The sequence below is a fragment of the Elephas maximus genome, chromosome 18 (assembly GCF_024166365.1).
Source record: "Elephas maximus indicus isolate mEleMax1 chromosome 18, mEleMax1 primary haplotype, whole genome shotgun sequence".
NCBI lineage: Eukaryota > Metazoa > Chordata > Mammalia > Proboscidea > Elephantidae > Elephas > Elephas maximus.
Genome location: NC_064836.1, coordinates 73,399,808 through 73,410,318, shown reverse-complemented (window position 1 = coordinate 73,410,318; position 10,511 = coordinate 73,399,808). Strand labels below are relative to the sequence as shown.

General features: G+C 37.6%; 1 protein-coding gene across 1 annotated transcript in view; it reads right to left on the bottom strand.

Annotated features, from left to right (window-relative positions):
• Window positions 1-2,978: 2,978 nt before the first annotated feature.
• ZPLD1 (zona pellucida like domain containing 1) overlaps window positions 2,979-10,511 on the bottom strand; it is a 223,408-nt gene continuing 215,875 nt past the window's right edge. The window contains exons 12-13 of the mRNA XM_049858108.1: window positions 3,788-3,817; window positions 2,979-3,364 (exon numbers count right to left, since the gene is read on the bottom strand). Of these exons, the coding sequence (XP_049714065.1) occupies window positions 3,189-3,364; window positions 3,788-3,817 (206 nt within the window). The 3' untranslated portion in view covers window positions 2,979-3,188. The remainder of the gene's footprint in view (window positions 3,365-3,787; window positions 3,818-10,511) is intronic.

Genomic DNA, 10,511 nt, shown 5'->3' with positions numbered 1-10,511 from the left:
TAATAAGTTTATCATGTTTCAAAGCTAACTCCGGTATTTGTTTTATTTACTATCCAGCTTCTCTTTTTTTTTAGTTACAAATTTATATTGTTTTATATTCAGTGTCTCACCATTTGTAATTAATCACGGAAACACATTTCCAAAAGCAATTGACTTATGAGTAGCTTGCTCTTTTTCTTATAAATGTGGAATACAGTCCCATGGACTTCTGCTGATCTGCTCTCACTTCTGGAAGTTTCCTGCCTGTGAGGCTATGCAAAGTGGCCTTAACATTTTCCACAGCTGACCATACCCTCACGAACCCTCATATCTCCTGATACTCCCAAAGCCAACTGCCAATACTTGAGGCCCCAGAGTAGCGTCTAGTTCTGTAAGACTAAATTTCCCCTGAGTTGGGAAATGGATTTCTCCTCAGCTCGGTGTTGGTTCCCTAGCTACCCTCCCTGCAAACGTGGGAGAACAGCCAGACCTTGACAGACCTCTGCAGGAGACTGTGAAGCTCCAGGTAGAAGATGAACTTCTAGGCTTTCTAGTTGATACTCTCCCTACAAAGCATTATAAATTTAGGCTCCAGTTTTAGGCAGAGTTCAAACTCAGGGTAAAGTGTACTTCCTTTCTCTCAGCGGATCTCGGTGCTATGTCTTCCAATACACTGTGTCTTAACAAGGAAGCTTAGCACTGAGAGGACAGACTTCACTCAGCTTTCATCTAGCTTCAGAGATCGATGTCCTTTCCTTGATGTGTAAGAACGGCTTCTTTTAGGTGAAATCCTTCCCAACATTCATGAAAGGAGGGATAAGATATTGAGAATAGGAAAGAGAAATATCTTTAAAAAAAAAAATCAGGTCAATGTTTTAAAGATATTTGTTTTCGATTATTTTATTAAACAATCATCTTTTACATGTCATCAGACCTTACCCCTGAAGTGCCAAAAACAGTTTGAGGTATTAAAACTGAAGGAATATTTGCACATATTTTGTAAGGTTTTCACACTATAGTAACTGAAATATTCAGCATAACGAAATTCTACTTATAACTGCAGATTTTAAAGAAGAAAACTACACAAAATAAACCTGGCTTGTTTCATTATAGTTCTGGTTCCCCCATTATGATGAAGGGGAAGCAAAAAATGATTTGAAACTTAAGTTGCTCGTAAAATATGTCTTTACTCAGAAAGTGAAGTATATCCCCAAAACATCAAAATCAAACTGGCTTCAATGATATGAATTAAGTTCTGACTTAGTCCTTGGATCAATGGCAATTCATTCAAAATATCTGAAATAGATTTGCTGGAATATTTTAATATTATCCACATACTTATAAGGTCACATAAGTAGCATGCTGCATTTTTTTTTTCCTCCCCCATAGGATTTTTTTCTCTTTTAGTTAGACAGTAAATATTCAAGCAAATAAAAATTGTAGAATGGTCTCTTCAAAGTCATTTTTAAATAACAGAGAGAAGAATAAACTGATTCCCTGAATGACTTACGCTTTTTCTATATTAAAGAAATTTTCCAGTAAGTTTCTGGATCCCGTTTCAGTTTGGCTGTGTTTATACCTTGAAATAGTAGGTTGAGGCAATTATCCTCATAATATACACACTTCCTCCTGAAATATTCAGGTAAACTGAAGAAAAGGTTTTTTTATTTGATGATTAATTTAATTATTAAATTCAGAGTGTAACTACTTCATTTGAAATAAATCTCAAATTGTATAGCGATTTGCATGCGGTGGGTAAATTTAGTCCTTTAAGATAGGTCACAAACGTTGACTAGAAATTAGTTTTTATGGCAACTTTGATAGTTAATATGGCACTTCTAGAGCTCTACATGCTAAGTTTTGGAGTTTGTCACTGAATTGTTTTATCTATTCAATTGTGTGTATGGTTTGGCTTGAACACAGGGAAAGTTCGAAGATCTGTGTGTGTGTGTGTGTGTGTGTGTGTGTGTGTTTAAGAACATGGACTGGTTAAAACTTGGATTGTTTTGTTTTTGCAAAACCGATAAAGGATCAAAACTTCTTGAAGTTTACTATTAGAGGAAAACACTATTTATTACATGACTATTATGACACCTTAGATTTCCTCTTTGTTCTAGGGGCAAAAGGAAACAAGAGGTTGTTAAAAACCCACATAGGCACACTGTGCCCAGGTGGGGGTGGCAACGTCCTCTCCCACAATCACGGTTTGTTTTCCAGGTACTGATTAAGAATAATCTTTGCACAGTCGCCTCCCTGCTGGAAGCACAGCTGTGACAGCAACTGAATTGTTTACCTGGGAGGAGAGTTAACATGTGTTGATGTTTTCACATGAATCAGAAGGAGAAAGTTGATTACAGCCATTTTTATCCAAATGAATAATGATTTAGGGTTCATTTGGGCACTGTGGTTAAGAGCTTGGCTGTTAACCAAAAGGTTGGCAGTTTGAATCCACCAGCCATTCCTTGGAAACCCTATGGGGCAGTTCTACTCTGTCCTATAGGGTCCCTATGAGTCAGAATTGACTTTACGGCAATGGGTTTAAATTTTTTTTTTTTCTGGTTTTAGTATCCCTTGGAAGTTAACAACCATTTCTGCTATTTGCTACCCAAATGGATGTTCCAGGTTAAAATACATTTCCCAAGAGTTTCTTTTAAAATGAATGTCATCAGACATGGAAATCAGCCAAAAATATAAGAGGTCACAGAGTAATTAAATCTCAGGTGTCCAAATTGACCAATCCAATTAAAACAAATCCCGAAGCTGGAATTAGCTGGTAGAAAACAAAAAGCAACCTTTATTTTAGGACAACGTGTGCAAATCTAAATGTCATCACACTGGGCTTTAATTCTTCGGGAAAAAAATGCAACAATTTTTTTTCTAAGCCCACCTTTTATCTCCATAGCCAACAATCAAAAGAAAATTCAAATAAAAGGAAATATGACTGATCCTGTAAGACCTAAGTCCTGAATACTTTTTTGTTTATAGTTAGTATACCCATCTGGTGCCATACAAATAGGGTTGACCACAGACACAAATGGCAATAGCAGTATTATCAGAATTCTCTATCATCAGCTGATGAGCTACACCGTTACAGCTAACAAGCCTACACATAACAAGTGCTGGCTGGCATTCAGTTCAGATGGAAGACTGACTGAGTCACACACATATAGTCAGTGAAGGCTGCTTCTGAGAGCAAGGACCTGTCATAGTCATTCAAAAACTGGGTTTCTTATGCCATTCAACACCAAACTGGTGGGTTCCTTCCTGTGTAGAAGGGCCAGTGAGCAAAGGAGAAGAAAAAAGCTCATGACTCCCAGGATGACCATGCCTGATATCAGTGCACTGGTGATGGAGTTCAGCTGGAAAGGAGGTTGACCCAGCGAACCTGCAAATAATAGAACACACAAGAGTTGCAAAGGTCCAATATAAAACTTCTCTCCCTTTACCTCAATATATACCTGCAAAATATCTGCCATCAGCATCGTATAGAATAAATCACAACAATGTATTATGGTACAATCTATTTGACTGCAATTCAACTGAATACCAAAAGGATTGCATGGTTTAGAGCCCTGGTACCCCAAGCATAGTTTAAAAAAAAAAAATCATCTATAGAATGCTATAAAATTGACCAACAGACCACATGTGAATTAAAAACTTGTCAGCCAACTATTATTTAAAATACACCCAATGAGTAATACCAGGGCTCATTACATATACTTGATTAGTTTTATAACTGATCCTCAAAATGTACTTAAAATGAAAAGAACATCATATTATTTTAATGATAATATGTTATTTATCTTACCAAGCTGTGAATTGTTGGTTGGCGTCTCTTCTGGGGGAAAAAAGCAGAAAAAGAAAAGTGACATTGTTTCTCCAAACATTTATCTTTGTTTATTCTGACTATTTAATTACATTTTACCTACACCCTCCCACCACTCCTCCCACAATGTCCCAGGGCTTTGAACTGGTTCAAACCAGTGCAGTCATGGTCAATGAAGCAAAACTGAAACAGACCTGAATTTTCACAATTTGGGTGACCCGGAACCATAACCAGATAGGAAAAGACCCTGGAATGGGAGACTCAGAAGAGGCATAGTAAGCCCTTTTGGGAGCCTGATACAGGAGATTGGATTATTGCCAGGACTGTAGAAAGTAGCACACATTCAAAGCAGTGGTGGTCAGCCATCATCTTTGAGTGACACACTCCTATTTCCAACTCTGCTCAAAATCCAGGGGGCAAGAGATTTGGTTGCTATGCAACACATATGCTGCCCTTGTTTTCTGAGAGGGAGGTTAGGTTTCTAGCAGGGCTTCGACCCATCATTTTTCCTGTTCTGGTTCACACAAAATTTAAAAATTCAGGTCTGTCCCAGTTTTGCTTCCTTGGCCATGACTGAACTGGGAAAAACTAGTTCAAACCCTGCAATATTGACAGAGAAGGCAATAATGAAAGTCCTCTTATACCACACTGCTTTCCCATTCACTATTATGCATGTCCTAGGTTTCATTCCCCTGCCATTATCCCGGGGATACAAACAGAATCTCAAAATTTACTGTGCTGTATTCTTCCTTGCCAACTTTGCTTCATCATTGTCTCTCTAGTCAGGTTAGTGAGGGAGTAATTGTTAACAGCTATTACATTTTTTATGGCCCTATAACATGCCATTTGTTATTCTGTTACAGAGAAATATTCATTATTCAGTCCCACTTTATTTTAAGTGTTGCCAATTTGCCCATCCTAGTCTGCAAAAACATCATTTTAAGTTCCAAGACGGTGAATTCACACTTAACTAAATGAAAGGAAAACATGACTCACGAGCTTGAGTTGTAGTTTTATTGTCTGTTAAGGAAAAATTAAAGCTGTTGATTTTTCACATTTTCCCAGCAACATAAAAATGGATGCAATGAACATGCTCATTTGGTTTCCCAAATTTTGTTGCCCATTTTATAAGCATGTAGCTATTAACCCTTTGGTTTGTACAACTAGTGGATTTCATATTTTTATATTTATGTTTTAATATATGAGTGTGAATTTTGCTGGCTATTTTTTTATTTGAATCATAAAATGTGCAGAGTTGACCAAGTTGGTTCTGGAATATAAATATTTTTATAATTAATGTGTGTGTAATACTGTACAGTTTACAAAGTGCTCTTTCATATACGATGACATTTAATCCTCATAATAGCCATATAGTTTAAATATTATTGCTACCCCCATTTTACAAGTGAAGAAATTTCTAACGTCACAGCCTCCATGATACTGGAAACATACACTTAGATCAAAGCTTAGTTCCAGAGTCCCTTTTCTAAAAGAATATAAGCTCCACAAGTATGGAAAATATTTCTGATTACAGAGGTGAATAATATCTCAAGCTATGAAAATTCACGATTAATATTTGAAACAACTGATGGGAGAACCTAGTGAGATATTTATAAAACATCTGGTGCCATTTTGTTCCTGATATATGTGTCTTGGCAGAAATGCTGGTTCTGTCTGCTGTCTGACCCTGAAATATAATGCAAAAAATTGGTAAAGCACTCATTCAAAGAATTACATAGAATGGTGCAATGCATTGCTACAGGACAAAAAGAAAAATAACACAAATTATTATTACGGAACATCCTTAGGAACGTCCTGACCCCCAATCACCATCACTTTACAAAGAAACTTCCTTCTCATGGAAAAACAGATGAAAAGAATAGACGGTGACCAACTCATCCAAAAGGTCTGTGTTCTTTTCCAAGACAGGCTTCCTCACTGGAACATGGGAGGAGAACGTGTAGTGCTCTAAAATTCCTTTTTAAAAGTGACTCTTCATTTAGAAAGAACACTTACTCACTTAAAAACAGAACAGAAAGTAATAAGGAAAAAATACTATGACTGGATGTCCCCACTATTTTCTGCATCCTGAGAATAATCAAAGAAATGAGTCACCCCTCCCCCCCCCCAAAAAAAAACACTTCTCTGTAGGAGACAAAACAACCCTGCTAAAGTATGGAAAATGTCAAATGAGTCATAGTAGCTCCAAGCCCAGGACATTAAAAAAATGGTACTGTCCTACCTTTGGTGGATGGCTGATATCAAAGTGGGTAATATCTGAATATTATTTGGAATTGTATTTGATGAAGGATAAAGGTAGAGAGAAAAACTTTATCTGGTTGCTGTTTCTGGTATCTTGCCACTTGCATATTATTGTGATAAAGGGTTAAACTAACCACAGCAGGCCATAACCAACAAAGGCCAACTTGTTTGTCAGAAACTATATGACTTCAAACAATAAGAAACTACATAAAAGGGGAAGAACAGAGGACTCTAACCTGTTCAATGGATCGTGGACATGTGTACCAAAACTAAATAATTTATCCCAGGAAGCGAGTTAAAGATTTACCCAGTATCACAGGTGTCCTACATAACAAATAAAGAAAACTATCATATGACAGACCAAGGACACCTGAGCCAAGAAACCAAATTGTTAGAGAAGAAAAACAAGAAAAGATCACCCAGTTATGATCTTACTTCTTTAACCATTTGGAGTCTTAAGTAATTTACACATAGGTACATGCTCCAATGATTGTAAAGGGAATGTTGAAAAATCCTTACTTATAATGAATCAGCACCCGTCAAAACTGTATAAAAAGCACTTATAGAGAGGCAGGGCCAAGATGGCAGAATAGACAGACGCTTCTGGTGAGCCCTCTTACAACAAAGAACCTAAAAACCAAGTGAAACGAGTATATTTAAGAAAAGCTAGGAGCCCTGAACATCAAAGGCAAGGTTAGAAAACAAACTGAGGGGTGGTGGAGGAAGGGACAGTTCAGAAGCAGAGAGGGGTTATCAGACCTGAATCAACGGGAGCCCTCAGGCACCATTCCTGGGAGTGGCTGCAGCGGGCTGGTACCAGCATTCAGCTACAGTTTCCTCAGGGAAAACCAGCCAGCCACACTGCCTACTCACACCTCCGGAACCAGAGAATAACAGTGCTCTTGGCAAAAGCAAAGTACTTGGGTATATTTTACCACACCCCACCCCCATCCACCGCTCCCAGGCCAGCTTCAGTGGATGATTTCCCTGTGCCTGAGATAGACCCTGTCAAGCACCTAGAGCCATCCTCCCTGCCTTGGAGGAGGAATAAATTTGCAACTGGGGGGAAAAGATAATTTGCCAGCTCTTTTACTGACTAGGGGAGCTCAAGACAGAAAGTGGCTCCTGTCCAGGCATAAACAGTCCATGAACTTTGAGTACTTTCAGCTCCGCATGGACATGTGTGGGGCTATTTCAGAAGAATAGGCCCTTGTTGGCAGACTACAACCGTTTCAGCTGTATGGTGGAGATGTGGGTGTTTGATGTTTGATGTTGATTTCCCTGTTAAACAGGGTCTTCACCTACCCACATCTGGGGCCTAAGGACTGGTGGCTCCACTCAGGTCACCCAGCCAACTGCGAAAGGGGTCCAAAGATAACTGGTACCTCCCAGTCCTTATAACCAAAAACATTGGGTGCCCATGGTCAGTCTGCAGAACCCACCCACCTGTATGCTCTAGGGAACAGGGACATGCTTTCCTCAGAGACACTTGGGGGATGATTCTCAGCCCCCTGCCTTGTTCAGGGCATGACACCCTGATGCAACCAGACACCGGTACCTACATCAATCACCCCTGCCCCTCTAAGACTGTAGGACAGAGCCTGTACCACACACTTGATGATCAACTACTGGACACCTGGGCTAATTCATACGAGAAAAGTGAATGGACTCCTAGACTAATATACCTGGTAACAGCTCTAGCTATCTGAGAACAGAACGTCAGAGCTCCAGAGGCAAAAATAATCAAGGTAGCTCACTCAAGCAACCCATTTAGGCATATCAAAACAAAACAAAGCAAGAAGCTACAACACAATAAAAAAAAAAAATAAGCATACATAAAATAAACTAATACGATAACTTATAAATGGCTCACAGACAGTAGTCAATATCAAGTCACATAAAGAAACAGACCACAATCCCCTCAACAAGCTCTCAGAACAAAGAATCAAAGGATCTTCTAGATGAAAGTGCCTTCCTGGAATTACCAGAGGCGGAATACAAAAGATTAATATGCAGAACCTTTCAAGACATCAGAAAGGAGATCAGGCAATACACAGGACAAGTCAAGGAATACACATATAAAGCAGCTTGAAGAAATTAAGAGATTTAATAAGCTGGAAATTTAATAAGCTGGAAAAATCCATAGACAGAGAGCAATCAGAAATTCAGAAGATTAACAATAAAATTACAGAAGTAGATAACTCAATAGAAAGTCAGAGAAGCAGAATTGAGCCAGTGGAAGGCAGAATTTCTGAAATTGAAGATAAAGCAATTGGCATCGACATATTTGAACTAAAATCAGATAAAAGAATTTAAAAAACAGAAAAACCTTAAGAATCATATAGGACTCTATCAAGAGAAATAACCTACAAGTGATTGGAGTACCAGAACAGGGAGAGATAACAGAAAATACAGAGAGAACTGTTGAAAATTTGTTGGCAGAAAACTTCCCTGATATTGTGAAAGATGGGAAGATATCTATCCAAGATGCTTATCGAACTCCACATAAGGTAGATGTTAAAAGAAAGTCACCAAGACATACTATAATCAAGCTTGCCAAAACCAAAGATAAGTAGAGAATTTTAAGAGCAGCTAGGGATAAATGAAAACTCACCTACAAAGAAAAGTCAATAAGAATAAGCTTGGACTACTCGGAAGAAACCATGCAGGCAAGAAGACAATGGGATAACTTATTTAAAAAAAAGAAGGAAAAAAATTGCCTGCCAAGAATCATATATCCAGCAAGCCCAAACCCAGTGCCGTCGAGTCCAGCAAAACTGTCTCATAAATATGAAGGTGACATTAGGACATTGCCAGATAAACAGAAGTTTAGGAAATTCATAAAAACCAAACCAAAACTACAAGAAATACTAAAGGGAGTTCTTTGGTTAGAAAATTAATAATATCAGCTATCAACCCAAGACTAGAACACTGGGCAGAGCAAACAGATGTCAACCCAGACAGGGAAATCACAAAAATATATCAAGATAAAAAAACACTCAAAAAAACAGGGAAACAGTTATGTTATTATGTGAAAGAATACAACATTAAAACAAAAAAGAGGGACTAAGATATGTAGTCATAGATCTTCCAAAATGGAGAGGAAGACAAGGCGATACAAAGAAAGAAAAGTTAGGTTTAAATTTAGAAAAATGGGGGTAAATAACAAGGTAACCACAAAGGAGACAAACTATCCTACACATCAAAATAAAATACAGGAAAAAAATAGAGATTCAGCAGAAAAAAAATCAACAACAATGAATATGAGGAAAGGACAATATATAAAGATAATCTACTCAGCACATAAAATTAAGTAGGAAAAAGAAACTGTCAACAACACACAAAAAAAGACATCAAATGATAGCACTAAATTCATACCTATCCATAATTATGCTGAATGTAAACAGACTAACTGCATCAATAAAGAGACAGAGAGTGGCAGAATGGATTAAAAAATATGATCGGTCTGTATGCTGCTTACAAGAGGCACGCCTTAGAGACACAAACTAAAGCTCAATGGATGGAAAAAAATATATCAAGCAAACAGCAATCAAAAAAAAAAGCAGGAGTGGCAATATTTATTCCTGAAAAAATAGACTTTAAACTTAAATCCATCATAAAGGATAGGGAAGGACATTACATAATGATTAAAGGGACGATATACCAAGAAGCTATAACCACATTAAATATTTATGCATCCAATGACAGGGCTGCAAGATACATAAACTCTATCAGCATTGGAAAGTGAGATGGACAGCTCCACAGTAATAGTAGGAAACTTCAACACACCACTTTCGGTGAAGGACAGGACATCCAGAAAGAAGCTCAATAAAGACATGGACGATTAAATGCCACAATCAAGCAACTTAACCTCATAGACATATTCAGAACACTCCACCCATCAGCAGCCAAGTGTACTTTCTTTTTTAGTGCACATGGAACATTCTCTAGAATATACCACATACTAGGTCATAAAGCAAGCCTTAGCAGAATCCAAAGCACTGAAATATTACAAAGCATCTTCTCTGACCATACGGCCACAAAAGTAGAAATCAATCACAGAAAAAGCAAGGAAAAGAAATCAAACACTTGAAAACTGAACAATATCCTGCTCAAAAAAGATTGGAGTATAGAAGACATTAAGGATGGAATAAAGAAATTCATAGAATCCAATGAGAACGAAAACATTTACTATCAGAACCTTTGGGATACAGAGAAAGCAGTGCTAAGAGGTCAATTTATATCAAGAAATGCACACATCCAAAAAGAAGAAAGGGCCAAAATCAAGGAATTATCCCTACAACTTGAACAAATAGAAAGAGAGCAACAAAAGAAACCCTCAGGCACCAGAAGAAAACAAATAATAAAAATTAGAGCAGAACTAAATGAAATACAAAACAGAAAAACAATTGAAAGAATTAACAAGACCAAAAACTGGTTCTTT